The sequence below is a fragment of the Phocoena phocoena genome, chromosome 10 (genome assembly GCF_963924675.1).
Source record: "Phocoena phocoena chromosome 10, mPhoPho1.1, whole genome shotgun sequence".
In the NCBI taxonomy this organism is placed as follows: Eukaryota; Metazoa; Chordata; class Mammalia; order Artiodactyla; family Phocoenidae; genus Phocoena; species Phocoena phocoena.
This window is the reverse complement of record NC_089228.1, coordinates 41,933,268-41,954,425: the sequence shown is the minus strand read 5'-3', so window position 1 is coordinate 41,954,425 and position 21,158 is coordinate 41,933,268. Positions and strand designations below refer to the sequence as shown.

General features: G+C 43.8%; 1 protein-coding gene across 1 annotated transcript in view; it reads left to right on the top strand.

Moving 5' to 3' along the window:
• Positions 1-21,158, top strand: part of LARS2 (leucyl-tRNA synthetase 2, mitochondrial) — a 154,965-nt gene that overhangs the window by 53,601 nt on the left and 80,206 nt on the right. The window contains exons 5-6 of the mRNA XM_065886261.1: positions 4,061-4,150; positions 15,278-15,421. Of these exons, the coding sequence (XP_065742333.1) occupies positions 4,061-4,150; positions 15,278-15,421 (234 nt within the window). The remainder of the gene's footprint in view (positions 1-4,060; positions 4,151-15,277; positions 15,422-21,158) is intronic.

The following is a 21,158-nucleotide window of genomic DNA, read 5'->3' as shown; positions in this document are numbered from 1 at the left end:
GGCTCTCCCTGCAGTGGGCATTGCCACCAGAGGTGACTGGGAGCAACCTGGTGTGGATTTCTCGGTCTGGGTCATGTGTTTTGGTCTTCGCCTCATAAGCACTATCTCTTTTTAGTCAGAAAGCCAACATTTGGTAAGGGATGGTGATGGCAAGCTCTTCTGACCCCAGTCCATTCCTCTGCCTTTTGCCCTGTCCCAGTAGCCCAAGGAGGGCATCAGCCGCCTCTGAGAGGGGTGTGGTGGTGGAGCCAGCCTCACTCCTCTCATCACACACTCTGAGTCAAGCAAGGGAAGTGGCACCATCGATCCTTCATATGTGCCCAGCGTGTGCTTTACACACATCATCACATTTGTCCTTACAGCCCCTCTGACAGACCTCGTCACCCCTCTCTTCTTGACAGGGAAACTCAGCTGTGGCTACAAGGCTAATGATGATGCAAGGACTTGAACCCAGTCAAATGGCTGCAAAGTGGCTTTTCCTTCCCTTGGATCTCTCTCTCTTTTCCTGGAGCAAGGAGTGTCAGCCTGAGGAGACCTCAGTGAGGTACACTGCAGTCAGTCACCTTCACAGATCAAATGCTGTTTTCTCTCAGGGACAATCTGGTGGACGTCTGCACCTCGGCCTTCTTGTGGCCATTGCCGAGCACTGTGTGCAGGCAGTCCTGGCAAGGCTGGCTTGGTTATTAATCCGTACAGTCACTGAGGTGTGGGTAGCAGGCCTCAAAGGTTCACGTTTTGATCCTTACTTGTGTTCTGGGATGTGTCACCTTCTCTGTTGGTCCCTGGGTTTGGCTGTGAATGTGCAAAATATTTCTAATGCTAAAACATTTCTAATGCTAAAAGTGTGGAGGAATGAGTCTAGTTGAGATTCCAGATGCATAAATTTGGTCTCTTGGCAGCTAGATTGCACTTTCTAGAGCTCAGGGGGTTATAAAAGTTGACATCTTTATGTAGATCTATGTGCAGCGTGGCCGAATTGCAGTTGCTTTTGGAGCTATAACTTTGAATTACCTGACTTTTTGTTTTAAAAAGAAGGATGCATTCACGTAGGTGTTGGCTTATTTGGAAAGCAGGGCAAGGAAGGCACAGGAATGAAAAGGGATTTTGGAAAACAGAGAACAGCCCTCGTTTGACTCCTCTGGTGGTCTCACTGAGAAGTCTTACCAAGATGGTGCCGTCCCACAGCTTGAGGACAAGAATCCCCAGCCCGCAGAAGTAGGGCTCCCCTTTGGAGGACAGGCAGGGCTGGGCCTAGACATTTGGGTACTGTGGGCTGGATTCCAAAGGATGATCTTTAAACATTTTGTTCAACAACTCTTTCATGGGCGGGGATAAACTGATGTTGTGTCAAGAAAAACTATGCCTCTCTAACTTCAAAATAGGAAATTTATTACATGAATTTATTACAGGAGATTTTCCAGGTCAGACAGCTACTCGGAGGTATATTGAATGATTTAAAATTTAGTTCATAAAGTCAGTCACTCCTTCTCAGTGAGTAGCATTATGTGTGCCTAACAGTTTCAGACCTGTGTCTCCTGGCACCCAACTTGCCAGATCTCCCCTCTGGTTGGTCTCAGCGTTGGTGGAAGGGCCGGTGGCTGCATCGTGCAGCATTCCCACCTGCGTTGCATGATGTGCTCAGCGGAGATGGGGTCACACCAGCTGGAGAGGGAAACCTTAAGTTAATTTACTCCCGTTTCCACTCTTCCCAAGGGCGTTTTATCGCTTTTATGGACTGCCCTCCAGAGTTGCTTGGCTCATTCCCCTTAATCTATGGTTACAGATTCAGACTAAAAAAGATTGAAATCCTTCGAGTAGGGTTTCTTCCTTTGGCATTATTGGCATTTGGGGCTGGAAAATTTTTTGTTCTAGGGGCTGTCTTGTGCATTGTAGGGTTTTAGCAGCATCCCTGACTTCCACCCACTAGGTGCGATTGACAGCTGCCCCCACCCTCGCCCCCATCACAGTTGTCACAGACAGCAATGTTTCCAGTCATACCTGGGGAGCAAAAGTTTCCCCATTGAGAATCCCTGCTTTAGGAAAAGGAAGGAAGGGGTCTTAACATCTTTGTGGGTGCTGAAACCCCAGAAGACCTTTGTCTACAGGGCTGGGTTTTAAATTAGTTCCCAAAGCGTGAAAAGGGAGTCTCAATTTCTAGCCAGTTGACTACAGTGAAGCTTTTAAGCAGTTTAATTTCAGAAAGATACGTTTGATGCTTTTTACTAAGATGAGGCATTAGAAGACTAGAAAAATAGCTGTTTGGGGTTTTTTTTGTTTTTTTTTAATCAGCAAATCAAGGGAGGTTCCAGAAAGGCTCTTTGACTTTTTCAGGAAATACTTTTCCGAGCAGGGTCTCTGACCTACCATGCTTATGGTTCTTGTGAGACTGGACTCCTGCTCTGGCATTTCTTCATGGAGTGGGCAGTACTGAGGGTCGTGGCTGGGCCTTGTGTGCAGCAGATGGGAATAAATGGGCAGGAGCGAGGTTCCTGTCCCCAGGACGTCACCAGCCTCCTCTAGGCAGGAGCCTCCAACACTTCAGCAGGAGGGGCGGTGCAAGTGAGGTAAACATGAGTTGAAACAGTTCTGTTGGGTTTGGAATGACGGTTCTGGAGCCGTGGTTTTCGAGGTGTACTCTTTTAGCAGCTGATGTTACTTTTTCTTCAAATGACATGTGCAAAAACACAATATAAATAAAAAATGTCAGACCCAAGTTTGAAGGCAGAGTGAAAGAGGGGACCTGTACCCCACACACCTCATCTCACCTTGGAGCTGACACTTCCAAAGACAATGCACTTTGCATCACCCGTCTGACTGAAAGTGGGCTAATGCGTGGTTGGATAATCTTGTTTTTTTTCTCCCCCTGACTGGATCTATCATCCTTTTTCTATTTTAGATAAAAGTAGTTTTCAAAACTACAAACCTAAGTGAAGATTATCATGCTGTTCCATTGCTGTGTAAATTTTACTCTCAATCTGTGGAAGCAGATTCAGGGGCTGAGAAAATATATATGTATGTACATACATACATATACATATTCATTAGGAGTATTTTGATATTTTGTTTTGAAAAACTTAAATATATAGAAAAATAGAGAAAAGAGCCCAACCCCTAGATTTAACAGTTGTCATTATTTTGTCATATTTGCTTCACCTATTTCTTTAAACCTCTACTGGATAAGAATTTTAAAGAACATACCTACCTTAACAAGGTCTGGGAATATTTCCACCACATTCCCCTTACCCCCACCCCATTCCCTATTCCAGTTCATCTTGCAGACCTGTGTAATTTTTTTTTTTTTTTTTTTTGCGGTACACGGGCCTCTCACCGTTGTGGCCTCTCCCGTTGCGGAGCACAGGCTCCGGACGCGCAGGCTCAGCGGCCATGGCTCACAGGCCCAGCCGCTCCGCGGCATGTGGGATCTTCCCGGACCGGAGCACGAACCCGTGTCCCCTGAATCGGCAGGCGGACTCCCAACGACTGCGCCACGAGGGAAGCCCTGATAATGCTTTTTAATGGGCCTTCCTAAGTAGACTACAGCATGATTCACATAATGGGATAAATGGAATATAATGAGTCTAAAAGAGCTACCAGTCCCCAGTTATATATAGAAGCACAGGTTTGTTTTCCAGTGAGGATCATACCAAAGCAGGCAAATATTCTTGAATTTTGTGATTGCTTCTAAAATGAACTACATTTATGAATTAGCTTCTTGGCCCCCCAAATATGTTTATGCTGACAAAAATGGGAGTACCCAATTTTGTACAATGTAATTCAGCTATTACTTGCATACGTGGTGGGTGATGCTGTGCAAAAGACTTATGTCGAGTTTCTCATCATTAAACATGCCCTGGGAAAGGTGAGGGTGGGTTTCGATAACATCTCTCTTCCCAGAATAAATTGCTTCTTCCCTTACTTTGCAAATTGGTAAAAATATTATAGGTTGATAAATATTTCTGCAGTGTGATTGCTTTTCAAAATTGAATTGCAAAGCTGATGCATACGTTGGGAGAGGGGATATTTACAATGGCCTATACCTGATTTTCCCCCTCTTTGGCAGGAAATAACCACGTGTTTACCAGATTACTACAAATGGACTCAGTATCTCTTTATTAAACTCTATGAAGCTGGACTGGCCTATCAAAAAGAGGTAAGTTAAAGTTAGCTCTGCTTTTAAGATTCTGTAAACCTTCTCCATCTTCTTAGAAGACATCATTGTTAAATAAGGAATAAAATAAACCCTGTTTGCACAGTAGCAGTGAAAATGAACACAACCTCACATTCATGAAATCAATCACAGCGGGCCCAGAGAGTAACTACTGTCTGGCTTAGTTTGGTGCCTCCAGGACAGGGCTTGAGCTTCTTTCACCCTTGAATTCCCAGCACGTAACAATGTCTGTAATGAAGTCAAGGAGGAGGCTTAGGAGGAACACGTTTCTCAAATCCTAGCTACCTCTCGTAGATGTGTGCCGGCAGGTGACAACCTTTAGGAATCATGGTTTCTCATCTGCTGATGGGTGATAATATCTTCCTTGCCGGGTCTTGGGGAGAGAAAGGTAATATTTAAAGAACAGCAAGCACAGTGCCCACACCTAGTGGCCTTCCAAGAAATGGAATGCTTCTTAAAACAGGAGGTCAGTAATAGTAGATAAGCCTTAGATGGCGGGAGTTGAGAGAAAGAGTATCATCACATGGCCTAGAACTGCACCGTCCAGTATGATGATAGCCATTAGCAGCATGTGGTTGTTGAAATTTAAATTTAAAGTAATTAAGATTAAATAATATTAAAAATTCAGGTCCTCAGTCATACTAGCCACATTCACGTGCTGGTAGCTAGTGTTGGACAGCAAAGATATAAAACATTCCCATCATAACAGAATATGCTTCCACATAAGAAAAGTACCACATAGCACTGGTCTAGAAAATTCAGAAGTACCAAGTAGAAAACTCATTGTACCATTATACTTTAGGTGTTTTCCTTTGACCAGAGGGATTTAATGACATAGAATTATATTTACTTTTCTGTGGGTCACATCACATTGCTTCGTCTTGCAAAGAATAGTACTTATAATATCATTATTTTTTAAATGTAAAACATTTTACAATCAGTATAGAAACTCATATAGAAGGCTCAGTTTAGAATATGAGAATAACACAAAATGTCTTAAACCTTGACAACATAAAAAATAACATAGCTAACAAAAATCAGGAGGTGAGGTCTTCCCTGGTGGCGCAGTGGTTGAGAATCTGCCTGCTAATGCAGGGGACACGGGTTCGAGCCCTGGTCTGGGAGGATCCCACATGCCGCGGAGCAACTGGGCCCGTGAGCCACAACTACTGAGCCTGCGCGTCTGGAGCCTGTGCTCCGCAACAAGAGAGGCCGCGACAGTGAGAGGCCCGCGCGCTGCAATGAAGAGTGACGCCCGCTTGCCACAACTAGAGAAAGCCCTCGCACAGAAACGAAGACCCAACACAGCGAAAATATATAAAATAAATTAATAAACTCCTACCCCCAACATCTAAAAAAAAAAAAATTAGGTGAAATTGGGGAAGAGAAGTAGAAGCAAGCGTGAGATGATCCCTACATCTTTCATAACAAGGAGTCATAGATGGAGAATTAGAGATTTATGTCTATTTTTTTTTTACGTTGAAAGGTAGCTATTAAAGCTAAGGTTAACAAAGGTAGCAAAAACTAGAATAGGGGTCAGGTGGGAGGAAGGCTGTATGACTGTGCTGAATATCTCATATTATATGGTAGAGGGTCAGCAGAACTGTCTAAAGATAGTATATCACGGACTTCCCTGGTGGTGCAGTGATTAAGAATCCGCCTGCCAATGCAGGGGACATGGGTTTGATCCCTGGTCCAGGAAGATCCCACATGCCGTGGAGCAACTAAACCCATGTGCCACAACTACTGAGCCTGCACTCTATAGCCCACATGCCACAACTGTTGAGCTTGTGTGCCGCAACTACTAAAGCCCATGTGCCTAGAGCCTGTGCTCCACAACAAGAGAAGCCACCACAAGGAGAAGCCCGCACACCGCAACAGAGAGTAGCCCCTGCTCACCACAACTAGAGAAGCCTGCACGCAGCAACGAAGACCTAATGCAGCCAAAAAAAATAAACAAAATTAAATCTTATTTAAAAAAAAAAAAAAAAAAAGAATATGCCTGCCAGTGCAGGGGACATGGGTTTGATCCCTGGTCTGGGAAGATCCCACATGCAGTGGAGCAGCTAAGCCTGTGTGCCACAATTACTGAGCCTGTGCTCTAGAGCCCATGAGCCACAACTACTGAGCCTATGTGCCACAACTACTGAAGCCCGTGTGCCTAGAGCCCATGCTCTGTAACGAGAGAAGCCACCACAGGTAGAAAAAGCCCGCACTCAACAATGAAGACCCAACGCAGCCAAAAATAATAATTATAATAAAAAAATAAAGATAGTATATCATACTTGAGGTAGTACAATTTTATTACTTAAAGTTATAATAGTAAGTACCGGAAGAACTAATTAACAGAATCTGCTAAAAGTGGAGAAGTATTTTAATAACCATTGCAGATAATTATGAATATTCTCCTTTGATACTACACCAAAACTCAACAAGTGGTGGGTTCTTAAAAGTCAGTTGCAATGTTGAATCTAAATATCAGTGAACTTTTTGTACTCTATTAAAATGTGTTGGCCTATTTTACACTTTGAATGAACGTTGTACCCATGCATTATTATTATAATGAAAATAGTTTTGACCTGCAGACCCCTTGCAGGGGTCTCAGGGACCCCAGAGGTTTATGGACCACACTGTGAGAACCACTGTACAGCATATACAATCCCTAACCCACTCTCATCTTTAAATTAAGGATATTAAAATATTGGTTGTTTAAAATATTATGTTGTTATGTTTGTTTTTTTAAAGAGACTGTTCCGTCCCCATTAACATCTGGGATGAATTGAGAGTGAGAACTTTGTGGAACTGAGTCATACTGTAGAGCCTCCTGGGTCAATTTAATTTCTTAACACACCATAGCTGTTCCTATGCTCAGAGCCCCGTTAGGTGAGGAGTGGTGAGAGACGAGTACCTGTCCAAAGTGCTGACTGCAACAGACCTTTTGTGTTGTTAAAGCATTATTTTCAGAAGTTAAAAATATGACTCCCATACAAATATAAAATGAACATGTGTCAAGGATTTTATTCAACTCATTAATTAGTGAGAGAACCATTTGTATGTTAAGACTGGTTGAAATGAGATTTCAAGGAAGGGTGGTTTATAGGGTCACAGGTGTGCTGAAATGAATTCACTAATAGAATCAAAACTGCTTAATGTCCGTCCTACAAGGCATAAACCTAATTCTGGGGACAATCTTTTCTGTGAGACAGAAATCATTGGCATTGTCTTTGCATGGGAGCCCTTTGCATCGCTCTCAGACATAAAGCGTTTGCGTAGCTCTGAGTTTTCTGCAAGTTAACCTCTTCTTTTCACCTAGCAGGGCTGTAAAATAACTTAAACAATAGTGAATAGGGAGTCAAACAAAGGTACACATCCCTAGAAAATCAGATAATCCCTGGGGGATGTGGGTCTGCTAGCCAATCCCAGCCTACACTGAAGGAGCAATCCCTTTTGCCTGTTTCTAAGTTTTGGATAATTTTTCTTAGCAGCATTATTCAATATCCAAAAGCAAAAGGGTAGGAAGAGAATTGGTGGGAAAATCATCAGATTTCCACTCTGATCAACAGGTTCGGTGCTGATCTAGCAGCCTGGCAGACACCTTCCCAGAAGAGCCTCCCTTGCTCAGGTGGATTATAATTATACCCAAAGGGGGTTTCTACACTGGAATCACCCATGGGTCCAGGCAGAGGGAGTAAGAGATCATGAGCTACATTGTGTATTCCAAGTGATAGCAGGAAGGACAAACAAAAATTGAAGTTATAAGACATGAAAAAGCCACAGCAAAGCAAAGGGCGTCCTGCAGGTAAAACACAGGAAAGAGTGAACAGTTCGGGCTTCCCTGGTGGCGCAGTGGTTGAGAGTCCGCCTGCCGATGCAGGGGACACGGGTTCGTGCCCCGGTCTGGGAGGATCCCACGTGCCGCGGAGCGGCTGGGCCCGTGAGCCATGGCCGCTGAGCCTGCGCGTCCGGAGCCTGTCCTCCACAACGGGAGAGGCCACAGCAGTGAGAGGCCCGCGTAACGCATTAAAAAAAAAAAAAAAAAAAAAAAAAAAAGAGTGAACAGTTCTTTGAAGAGTGTAAGCAGTCGTACACAGCATCAATTAGATTAGCCAGTGTTACCTATCCTCAGTTGCATAGTTACTATTTATAGGCATGGGGTATGAAATGATGTGACATGTTAATGTAATAGTGTAAACATTTCTTGCATGGAGCCCTTGGTTGTGTAATATCCCTTTACAAGACACTTGATTTTTTTGTATCTATTTATTGTATAGTTAAGCTGACTTCTTGAATATATTGAATGTTTATTATAACATTTCTTCATAGGACACTTGCTTCTCTGTCTCCACACCCCGGGTTTGTTCATGCTGCTTCAGTTCTAAGCACATCAAACCCAAGTAGGAAGCTTAATCTCATCACTATTGGGTTGGATCCAAAGCCAGTCACAGACAGCATCTTCGGAGCTGAGTAACTTTTCTGATGATGGAAGGGGTTTCTGGGGCCCCCCATTGCACAAGGATGACCATGCTACTGGCTCCAGATGTCTCTCTTCTCCCCAGTTGTTTCCAAGTCAGTGTGACACTCTGCCCCCCAGCCTCACAATCTGCATACCCCTGGGGAATTTGGTCCAGTTTTCCCTCTGACTACTTCTCTCATGGGAACAGACTGTATTCCTTTCCTGTTGCTGCTGCCGTAACAAATTACCACCAACTGGGTCGCTTAAAACAGCACAGATTCATTGTCTTACATGTCCATGAAATAGGTCTCACTGGGATAAAAATCAAGATGTTGGCAGAGCTGCCTTCACTCTGAAGGCGCTAGAGGAGAATCTCTTTCCCTGCCTTGTCCAGCTTCTGGAGGCTGCTTCTGTCATTGACTTTGGACTGCTCTCCAACTTCAAAGCCAGAGCGTAGCATCTTGAAATCTCTCTGACCTGTGCTTCCATCATCACCTCTCCTTCTCAGACTCTGAATCTTCTGCCTTCCTCTTTCTTTTTTTTTTGCCTTCCTTTTTCTCTTATAAGAGCTTTTGTCATTACTTTGGGCCCATCTGGTTAATCCAGGTTAATCTCCCCATCTCGAAATCCTTCATTAATCATATCTTCAAAGACCCTTTTGCCACGTAGGTAACATATTCACTGGTTGCAAGTGACATGGCCATCTGGATTCTGGATGACATAGGATGTGGACATCTTTGGGGTGCAATTGTTCTGCCTACCACCCTCTTTTCCCAACTTCATAGGGTGTTACAAGGGTAAAACAGATGAATGCTTGTGGAGAGCCTGGGATGGTGCCTGGCACAGAGTATGTGCTTAATAAGTGCCTGTCTGTGCGTGCCTGCAGGTACCTGGAGTCATTATGATATTTATTTATTTATTTATTTATTAAAGAAGGTGTGGGGGTAGGAGTTTATTAATTTAGTTATTTTTGCTGTGTGGGGTCTTCGTTTCTGTGCGAGGACTTTCTCTAGTTATGGCAAGCGGGAGCCACTCTTCATCGTGATGCGCGGGCCTCTCACTATCACGGCCTCTCTCGTTGCGGAGCACAGGCTCCAGATGCGCAGGCTCAGCAGTTGTGGCTCACGGACCTAGTTGCTCCGCGGCATGTGGGATCTTCCCAGACCAGGGCTCGAACCCATGTCCCCTGCATCAGCAGGCAGATTCTCAACCACTGCGCCACCAGGGAAGCCCCATTATGATATTTAAATTGGAAAAATAGAAAGTTAAAAAAAATCCTGAAGGGACTTCCTTGGTGGTGCAGTGGTTAAGAATCCACCCGTGAGCCACAACTACTGAGCCCGTGTGCCACAACTACTGAAGCCTGCGTGCCTAGAGCCCATGCTCCACAACAAGAGAAGCCACCGCAGTGAGAAGCCCGCGCACTGCAATGAAGAGTAGCCCCTGCTCACCACAACTAGAGAAAGCCCGCATGCAGCAGTGAAGACCCAATGCAGACAAAAAAAAAAAAAAAAAATCCTGAAGCTTCCTGGCTAATTCTAAGGCAGGCTGCCCATGGGAAGGTATCACAGAAAAACAAGGTAGATTATTTCACGGATTTTCATTTAGAAAGATAATGTTCTTATTGCTAACTAAAACTTGCTAACATTGACTTAAATGTTTTTGGTGTATTAATGTTTAAAAGTCACTATTAAATGACATGATCTTAAGAAAAAAATCATAAATAGAATGCAAACATGCACAATTGGTACATTGTTTGAAGATCAGAGTTAGCTCTAATCCAAAGTATTTTTTCCAGGTAGATCTCCTTTTATTGGATAGCCATTTTCAAATTGGCTTTAGAACGTAAAACATATTGGGACTTCCCTGGTGGCCCAGTGGTTAAGAATCCACTTTCCAATGCAGGGGACGCAGGTTTGATCCCTGGTCTGGGAACTGAGATCCCACACGCCATGGGGCAATTAAGCCCTGCACGCCACAACTAGAGAGCTTGTGCACCACAACGAAGAGCCTGCGCGCTCCAACGAAAGATCCTGCGTGCGGCAACTAAGACCCAACACAGCCCAAAATTAATTAATTAATTAATTAACAATTTTTTAAATTAATAAAAATAAAAACATATCGATATCAGTTAACATTCTATTCCTGGGGTTTATTTCAAAATATAAACTTGAAATTAACATTAGAAAGTTAATTTACTTTAGAAAGACTGCATATAGCATACTTTGTAAAGCATATTTGGCAAAAAATAACTCACATGTTAATACTTTTCCTCTAATGGCATTGTCATAACTTACTTTTTTAAAAAGAAGATAGCCTTACTTCTTAAATTCAGTTCTGCTACAAGCTGTATAAATGGACATTTAGGGAAAGTATTTTAGCAGAGCATTACAAAACAGAACCAGAGTCTTTAAATCTTGTTCTTAACAAGCACTGTCCATCAGAATGTTTATTTTCCGTGCAAAAGGGAATCTCTTCTTGCTCTCACAGAACAAAATATTTTCAGCCAAAAATATGAATATAGAGACCTCTTCTTGGGAGAACATTAATTTCACCTCTTTGGTTTAAAAATAAATTATTCTATGGATGTAGCTAGTAGAAAAAATGATGCTGTGTTCTACTTGGACATCCTAGAGACCTGTGGAGTGCCACCTAATTTGTGAGTTTGTCTTTGGTTGTCTTTATGATTTCAGTGGCAGCTGCTTATAGTGCTAATTCGCCTACCTAAGCTACTTAAAGAAACATGGTGGACAGACAGGCAGCCTTTCTCAGTCTGCCCCCTGGTGGCTTTGGAAGGTGGTGGCAGGTAACAAATAAACTGGCCTTGGGAACCTGCCACCCCCCATTCTGGACTGAGTCCAAATTCAGGCCCATTCTAGATGGAATGGAGCAAAATCAATTTTGAGAATTAGATCCTTTAATAAGATCTATATGGCGTTCCTTAATTAAATAAGCTTTTGTCGAGAAAAAAGCTAATAGACCCTGAGGAAATCAATACCCTAAAACATATATTTTACCAGCCTTCTGGAACGTGAAGCTACATGACAGCATACTCAAAAAACATCTTCATTAATATAAAAGAAGAGCTTGAGGAGAAAGAAGCAAGGGAAATGATGGAGAGCAGCCAAAGGCCTGAAGAGTGATGCCTTGGCCAGTAGACAAAAGCATACTAATGGAGGATGTGCTCTAGTTGGGACTGGCACCCTGTGAAATGGGTGAGGGCCAGGGACGCAAGGGGAAGGAGGATCCAGGGGAAGAGGAGGATGAGATGAGAAAGGACGAGGTTTGGAATAGGAAGCCTGCTGGGCAACAGGCACCACAGCTGCTGTGTTGCGGAGAGGAGAGCTGATAAACTCAGGATGAAATTGCCTTGAGAATCCCCAATGGACCCCGTAGTCACCCACACCTCCAAGAGCATAACAGCCAAGAAGGGGAGGGGGAGGAGGCAAAAATGATGCAGCACCCACAGTCACTGTACAAAACTGACCCTGTGAACATGGCTGATTCTTGTTTAGAATCGTGTTGTTTAGAATTGTGATGTGCATTTATTAAATGCTTTCTGAAAGCTTCCCACAAATCACTCAAACAAACAGACAAAAAATGTTAATCTTAGTGTTTAACCCTTGATCAACCGGGGAAGTTCTCTTATTTGGGATGGCTCATTCTGTGATGTTGCCAGATAACTTGTGTGAGGGAAGCAGTGGGCAAAATCGACTAGAGTCCAGTGTTTTTGCAAGTGTTTTAATGATTTCAGTATTGATTTAAAGTTGATTTCAAAGTACAGAGATAGGCTGTATTTTACTAAGATGACTAGTTCACTCTAAGGAGCATGGAGTTGGCTTCAGGAGGTGATAGAGACCAGCACCAACCAGCGCAGTGACTACAGTCAGTGAAGTTGTCCAGAAACTATATTCTATGTAGCAAGACTGTGCTTGCTTAAAAATCAGGGCATCTATCAAAGTAAGTGTTCAAAATGTGAAAACCCAAGAATGCCAGATGAGAGAAGACAGACTGTGGCTTGAGGGGAAGCTGTAGGATAGAGACCATTACATAAGAGAGGAGACCTGGAGAAAGGTATTTGGGAAGCAACTCCAGGGCTTCAAGAGACCACAGGTGCTGTGTACCCTGGACCCCACAGGCCCTACATTTTGACCACCCATGGTTTTACCGCCAGCAGAAAGGCTGAGTCTGAACCCTGAAACTCTGTGCTTGAGGTAGATTGCAGTCCTGAGAAGAAAAGAGAGTGGGTTCTTACAAGGATGCATCTTTGATTCAATACTTTATTTCCTTTTGTGTTTTTCCTCTTCTCCACCCCCAAGACTTTCATTGCGGGGAAAAATTGCTTTTGTGTTTTGCTTTTATTTGTCTTTCGTTCATTACCAGGGTTTTATTGCTTTTTGTGACCTGGAGTCTGAGAGATGCCAGGCCATGTGGGAATGTTGATAGGAAAATAAAGTCCTATTTGTTTTTGCAATCTGCAGTGCTGAGTGTTTGCTTCTCCGTGTCACCTGCAGGGGGCAGGAGACAGAGGTGAAGGCATATAGGGCTTTTTTCCCTCCCTTTCGTACTTTATACCATTTTAGTTGTACATGGGGTATTTGGGGGGGGGGGCTTTGAAGGAGCTGTCCTTGTTACCAAACAATACTTGGCTCTTTCTTTTTATCTTTTATTTTAAGTGGTGTCCTTCCCCCTAACCCCTAATATGGGCAATGATAATAGATAAGTCAGTCACCCTTGGTTTATTCACCTCAGGTTTTTAGGTCTAAGGTAATTTGTCCTATATTTTGTCTATATTTATGGATTCAAGGATTTGGGGGGCCCTTAGAATCAGGGGAGAAAATCATTCAATGCATGTCTTTCCCACTCCAACTCTAGGCTTCACAGGCTTAAGTTTTTCAGTGGATGTACTACTTTTTAGTTGTAAAATCACAACCCATAGATGGGTTAGCCCCTCCTGCACTCCTACTTTTTATATAATTTTTAGATATGTCTCTGAATCAGTCAGGGTCCCAGCAGGAAAAAGAGGGCCTACCCGAAAGCAGTCACTGAAGAAAATGTAATGAAAATACTGTCTCTGGGACTTCCCTGGAGGTCCAGTGGTTAAGACTTCGCCTTCCAAAGCAGGGAGTGCAGGTTCGATCCCTGGTCAGGGAGCTAAGATCCCACATGGCTCGCGGCCAAAAAACCAGAACATAAAACAGAAGCAATATTGTAACAAATTCAATAAAGACTTTAAAATAAAATGGTCCACATCAAAAAGAAAAAAGACTGTTTCTGTGCAGAGTTCAGGGAAACCCACAAGGGATGGTCAAGCACCTGGCACTGGGAACAGAAGGAAGCTTTTGCCCACCCCAGGCAGCAGGGGCGACATCGGGAGCCATTACTGGAACTGGGAGAGCAGTAGCTGGAGCAGTAGGAGAGGCCTGCCCAACGGGGGCGGTGGCCCAACTGGGAAGAAGCCAGGGTGCCTCTCATTGGTTGAACCCAGCCAGAGGGCAAGGGTCCTGGTTAATGTAGGCACAGGGGACAGCTTCCTGGGGTACAGAACAGGGTAGAAAGAGGATTTGGACGGGCAAATTGACAACATTCAGCACAATCTCTTATTAAAATTGCTTATTAAAAAACAATGTGTACTTTACTGCCTAAACATGTCTCTGTACTCATTGCCTTCTTTGTACTCAGTTGTACCTAAATGTCATAAAGGAGTGAATGTAGATGGCGGAGGTATTTTAAATGAAAATAGAAACGAATTAGAACTCTATGGAGAGAAACTTCATCATGGTTAAGACTACAGGTTCTATCAGCCAAAGAAATCTATGGAGATAGGTCTCAGAATATTGTTACCTTTTGTGGGGGGGGGCAGATGTTGATTGGGAGAAGGCACGACAGAATTTTCTGGGTTGCTGGGAATGTTCTATGTCTTGGTATGAGTGATGGTAGAAATTGATTGAGCTGTACACTTAAGATTTATCCACATTACTCTATGTATGTTATACCTTAATTTAAACAGAAGTTTTAAAAAATTGCAAAAATGTTTACAGTTCCTAGAGACCTGAGTTCCTACCTTGCTATCTCTGCCACTTACTGACTGTGTGACCTTAGGCAAGTTATTTAATCTCTCTGTTCCTTAAGTTCCTCCTCTGCAATATGGGGAGAATAATATTCTTACCTCAAAATGTTGTCGTGAGGATTAGAAGAGCCAACCTTAGGAAAGCACTTAGCACAGCATCTGGCACATGGTAATCTCTCGGTAAGTGTTAGCTATTTACATTAAAATAAATACATTTTTTCCCCTAAAATAACCCAATTTTACTAAGTTCTAGGTACCATTTTTTCTTCTTTTCCTCTGTTTACTAAAATTTCCAATCTGCAAGTCCATCCTTTCATACAAGCAAATTCCAAACTTGAGTTAGACACATGCTTAGAGCCTCCCTTCCCAAACCTATTCTAATAAAATGAAAGCACAGAGGCAGTCCACATTCTTTTTTTACAGCTTGCTAGTGGCTTCCTTGCCAATTGATGCTCCAAGGAGGTGCCCTCAAGTCTCAGAGCAGAGATACTGCCTTTGCAGACCCTCTCACATGTAAGGAACCTCAATATGATCCTATTCAGTATACTTACCAGATTGCATCATTTTGTTTCATGAATTATAACAGGCCTTGGTTAACTGGGACCCAGTGGATCAAACAGTGCTTGCCAATGAGCAGGTGGATGAACATGGCTGTTCGTGGCGTTCTGGAGCAAAGGTGGAACAGAAGTACCTCAGCCAGTGGTTTATTAAGACAACTGCTTATGCAAAGGTGAGTGTCAGCCTGGAGGCTCCCCAGTAATGCGTACATGTTGGTAGGCAACACCAAGGTCTTCTCGGTATTGGAGAGCCTCACTGTTGGGGGTGAACTCTAGTTAGAGCTGTTAGAGCCATGGGTGTGCAGACAGGAAGCACATGAACCTCAGGGTCACTCACGTAGAGGTTGATGGATTTGGGTCTTTCAGTTGGAAATCAAGAATAGCACCCGGGGGTCATTGTAGGCCATTGTTTGCTGACCTTTCAACATATCATTGTACTGCCATAGAGGCCAGAAAACATTCATCTTCATCTGCAATTATATCAACAATAAAGCTAGAAAGGAAGAAAGTATCTTCACCTGTGCAGTTCTAGTAAGACCTCCGGAAAGACAGAAGGACATTTCAGAGGGTCCAGAGAAGACCATCTAAAAGGAGTGAAGAGATGGCCAGTCTCCATGAGGGAAGGCCAGGGTGAAAGTGAACTAAGCCAGGAACCAAAGCTTTGGACTTTAACTCTTGTTGTGTCTCTGATTAATAGTGTAAACTGATGCAAGTCCCTGCACCTCAGTTTCCTCATCAGTAAAAGGAGAGGGTGCGACCAAGTGGTCTTTAAGGTGCCTCTGGCTTTTTATGTTTTCAGGAATCAAGGCAAACCCAACCATTGAAAGGGGGAGCTTGCTTACTAAATCACCAATAGCCTTGGCAAAATAACTTGTTCTGGGTATGCCAGAACCATTCTGTGCAAGGTATTCTTTGAGCCTACCATGTTTCGGGATATGGAATTGAGTGATCACTCCCTGAAACTCCAGAGAAAAGTGGTTAGAGCAAATCAGGGGCATTTCCCATGGCAATTTGATAATCTCTATATTAGCATAAGACAGGAAGTAAGCAGGATCTGAAAAGGTAAAGGTATCATGAAGGGCTACTGATGGTATGTCATGGTAGTTCTTACCCTGGGGTAGTCACCATACAAAGGATAGTTGTACCTTTCCATAGTAGCCCGTGGGTTGCTCCATCACAGAGAGGGTACTGGACTGAAATGGACTTTGGGTCAGATCCAATACTGCACTTCTTATATGCAAAGAAAGCACAAGTTATAAATAACCTCTGATCACTACAAAACTTTGCCGAATTAGAACTGTAGTACACCAGCTCACCATACCAATGCCATATGGTTATATGACCTCTAGTTCTCTCATTCAAAAGACATGTCTTAAAAATGAGACTGCTTTCCCTTTTTAATTTATTCAGAATGTAGCATATGGATTTGGAAAACTACTAATTAGAACTTGTTAACATAATGCCTTACTCCTTTTAAGCACACTAGTAGTATTGAGAGGCTGAATAATAATAAGGAAGCTGAGGGCATTGCTCTCTATAACGTCCCAGGCAGTGAGAGCCCCTACTTGCTGACAGTTGGGGTCGACTGCATTACTGGGAGGCATGCCAGGTCACCTCGCGGACCTGTCAGATGACTCTGTAATAGGCACTGGTGGAAAGGCCACCTAATTGTCCTCTGCCTCTAATTGGAAATGTAATAATCTGAGTGGCATTATTCTTTAAACTGTCAGCTGTGAATTTTCAGCTCTTCAGCAGAAATGGTTAGTTACCATGGTGACTTGCATGGTTCTTGCTGAACTCCAGTGAAGAATTATTGAAAAAGCTGAGTTTGGAGGTCAACACTTGGTTTGCCCTGAAAATCAGGAGAAGAGGGGGTGGCATGGGAGGTAGGGGTGGGCAGAAATCCATGTTCACTGCAGGTCCTTGGCTGAGGGCTGCACGTGCACAAAGCAAGACTTCATAAGGCCTAATAGAAAATGATTACTATGAGATTGAGAGGAGAACAGAGATACCAGGGGGCTGCACAGTGCTCTGAAACCTTGGAGTTATGGCTCAGCCAAAAGTACGCAGTTGAGACCTCAGAAAGGCTATATATTACAAGTGTGGATGACACCCTAGGACCAAGGACAAAATTAAAATAGACTCACCTTAATTAAAAATAAAAGTAAGCCTGACAGTTTCAAAAGGCACTTTCAGAACAAAACTCAACACCTTTAAAAGGAAACAACATAATCCAGACTTTCTGCAAGGTTGGTTTCATCTGCAATGTCTAACATATAATAAAAAAAAATTACTAGACTTGCAAAGAATTAGGAATTGTGACTCATAATAAAGGGGAGGAAAATGGAGTCAGCCCAATAGAAATAGATCCTGAGATAATGGAACTTAAAGGAAAAGATGAGTGGACAGGGGAATTTCTGAAGAGAAATGGAAACTATTTTTTTTTTAAAAAACTGGAAATCTAGAACAGAAAAGTACAACTTCTAAAATGGAAAATTTATTGTTTGAGCTGCAGAGGGATGAGTAAGGGTTAAGTAGGCCATAAAGCTATAGGGAAACCCCCATCCCACCACATAGAGAACATAACAAGTGGTAGCCCTAAAACAGAAACGGATATAAGTTTTGAAGCTGAAATAATGACAGTATACCTGAAACTAAGAGAGCCAAGAGGAGAAACTCAAGATAGGGCTGGAGAACCTGAATAGGTGGTTAGGGGCCAGATCAGGCAATGCCTTTTAGGTCTTAAGAAATATGTACTTTATCATGGGGTCCCTGAGAAGCCATTAAAGGATTCTAAAGAAGGGAATGACATGGTCAGATTTGTGCTTTTATAAATTCACTGTGGAAAGGGCAAGTGTGGGTGCAGAGAGACTAGTTAGGAGGTTATTGCAATGGTCCAGGCATGCATAGCTTAGACTTAGATGGTAGTGGAAAGAGATGGGTAGGTTAGAAAAATATTCAGATGGTGAAATCTGTAGAACTTGGTGATAATGAATGAGAGTGTGTAGGAGATGATGTCATCAAGAAAGACCCTGACTTGGACACAAAGTGAATGATTAAGCTACTCACTGGGATAGGGAGTCCTGGAAGAGACATAGTCCTGACCCTTTTGAGTTTGCAGTGGCCATGAGTCATTTGAGTAGAGATGTAGAAATAAATGATGCTTGGATAAATGGGTCCAAAACTTCAAAGAAGATCAAATGAGATAGGACATCTACTTTAAAACCTGGTATAACAGTAATGGTGTTGAGTTAGTGATGAGGTCCTATTTAGATAAGGATGAGATATTGAGTCAACAATGCTTTTAGCTGCAAGTAAATAAAAACTCAAGCAGTAGCTTAACAGATGGGAGGTTACTTCCCACACAAGAAGTCCCAGTTGCTGGGACCAAATTGGGAGAGGACTCTGAGTTGGCATTTCTGTGATTCTCATGACCTTTCCTTCCTACCTATTACTCATGGTTGCAAGATGGCTGCTGCAGATCAGACATCACACTTCCATTCAAGACAGAAAGAAGCAAAAGAGGCAGTGTGAGTGACTAGAATGCAAGAACTTTCCCACAAACCCAAAGCCAATTTCCACTGATGTTCTATTAGCCCCGGTTGTGTCATGTGACTACACCCAGCTTCAAGGAAAACTAGGAAAGCAGGCTCAGGCTTTTTAGCTTCTATAGTCAAGATGGTTGGGGGAAGGGGATGGGGAATGGGTGCTGGGATGGCCGGTGAGCTGTGCCTGCCACAGTTATCTTTAGAGCTCTGTATTTACATCTAGTTTTGCAGCTCTGAGGGCTGCCTCTGTGATGTACAGCTGGTGGTCTGCTTGGAAGCATGGCTGTGAAGGAGCCCTCCTTTCATTCACTTAACTTCCAAATTATAAAGACGATGCCTGATGTAAAAATTACAGGGAACCCTGAAATATAAAAGTCCTTTATTAAGGCTGTTCTGTGACATATTTGATTTTCCTCCCTTTACCCCCCCCCACCAAGTCTTCCTAGGATTGTTTGCTTTATGAAACGTTAAAAGTGATTTCAGCCACTCGTTCTGTGAAAAAGAAAACTGGCAGTAGGAGTATCTGAAGAAAATGAATTAGTCTTGGCAGAGATGTGTGGGAGGATTCTTGTGGGCAGCACCACGAGGTGAGAGGAAGGGGAGGAGGGCGGATTGGAGACTCACATACAGAAAGCAAGAGGGATTCAAAGCCGGATGGAACGAACACTTCAGTTCCTGACAACAGGGTGACAATTGGAAGGCGAGACAAATAGACAGCTTCCCGTTTGAACTTTTCTGATAGATTTGTGGTTTTGGTTTCTGTGCAGCTTCCTTCAGCCCCCAGAGGCTGACTTCTCGCAGGCCCTCAGCTGCCGGGACACTATATGTGGACTCCTCTTTGGCCTTAAGATGGACATAATCATGCCCTGATGGTGCTTAGTCAGTGCCCACACCAAATTGGTGCTTATGTTTTCTAAGTTTCTAGGAGTTACCTGGCAACTGCTAGAATGTGAACCAAGCCTGTGATCACCTCCCACTTCCTATCTGCTTGCCCCTGATCTGATCAGTTCTCAGCCTTCCACTTACACCATCTTATTGAACCTTCACGTTATTCTTTGGAGGGTAGATACACCTGTTATCCCTGTTTTACTGATGAGGAAACTAAGGCTCACACTGGTCATAAGTAACAGCACTGGGATTCAAATCCAGGTGCTTGAGCTCTTCACTGGCAGTATGTGCCACTTCTCAGGTAGCCTGAATTCATTCTTTCTCTCCCCAGCTGTATTCTTGACTAGGTGCTAAGAATACAGGTGAGAAAAGCTGAGGTCCCTGCTCTTTGGGAGCTTGGAGGCTAGTGCAGGAGACATTCGCAGACATGAGAGGTCACAGCTGTTGGGATCAACATCACATTGCAGGAGAGTGCAGGGGAGGCGAGGAAAAGCCCCAGCTCTACCGAGTGGTCTGAGGAGGTATCACAAGATGGTGATGAAAGATGGGAAGTGCAGAATATCTGTAAGGGAGCGTTTTGTTGCCTCCCAGACATGCAGGAAACTTCACGCTTCACAAGTATTTCCAAGTAGAATTTCTGCTGGCAAGAAGCAGATGGGCAACAGTGAGCCCTTATGAAATCAGGGAGGATGGGAGGTAATAAACCACCCATTTCCCTGCCCCCTCTGCGCCTCTCATCTTGGTTTCATGTTGCACTTGTGGGTAAAGTAGAGATGCCTTTACCAGAACGCACTGGTCTTGTTGGACACTGCAAAGAGTGGAACTCTGGAGTTGGAGAGCCAAGGAGGTGAGGGAAGGGAATGAGGCTCATGACAGGAGCTCCTTGGGGAGGTGGAGGAGGAGGCTGGAGCAGGACAGCCCTGGAGGAGCAGTGGTACAAAGGTCTAGTCCCCTGGGTGCCCCTGGCTGCTTAAGAGTCCCCTGCACTCTGAAATGGGAACCCTTGGGCACCCTTGTTCTAATCCCGAGGCCTTGAGTTCCCTGTGAAAGCATTTGGCTGTCTGCTGGAAAGTGGGCTGTCGCCTGGCTTTCTGCTTCTACCCTCAGGTCCTCTCCCAGCCCCAGAACAGAGAGAGTGCCAGGAAGCACCTCCTCATAACAGCATGCAAGTCCTCCTGTGCTCTCAGAAAACTTTGCAAAGGGATTGATCAGTGAGGTTTGGCGACTTGACCCCACCTTGTCCCCCGAAAAAGACCCTTGGCCCCAGTGTCGCCTGCTGTGTGTTCAGCCTGGCCCTTCGCACGGTGGGCATGTGCACAGATTAGATGTTAGCCAAGGAAGCAAAGTTTCTGAGAACCAAGAGGAGCAAGTGAGAAACGTTTAACGAACTGTCAGCTTCTCTGCAGGGCGGTTGGGATAAAAAGCCGTGAGGATCCAGACCAGGGCCAGATTTAACAGCGCTAATGCTGAGGTG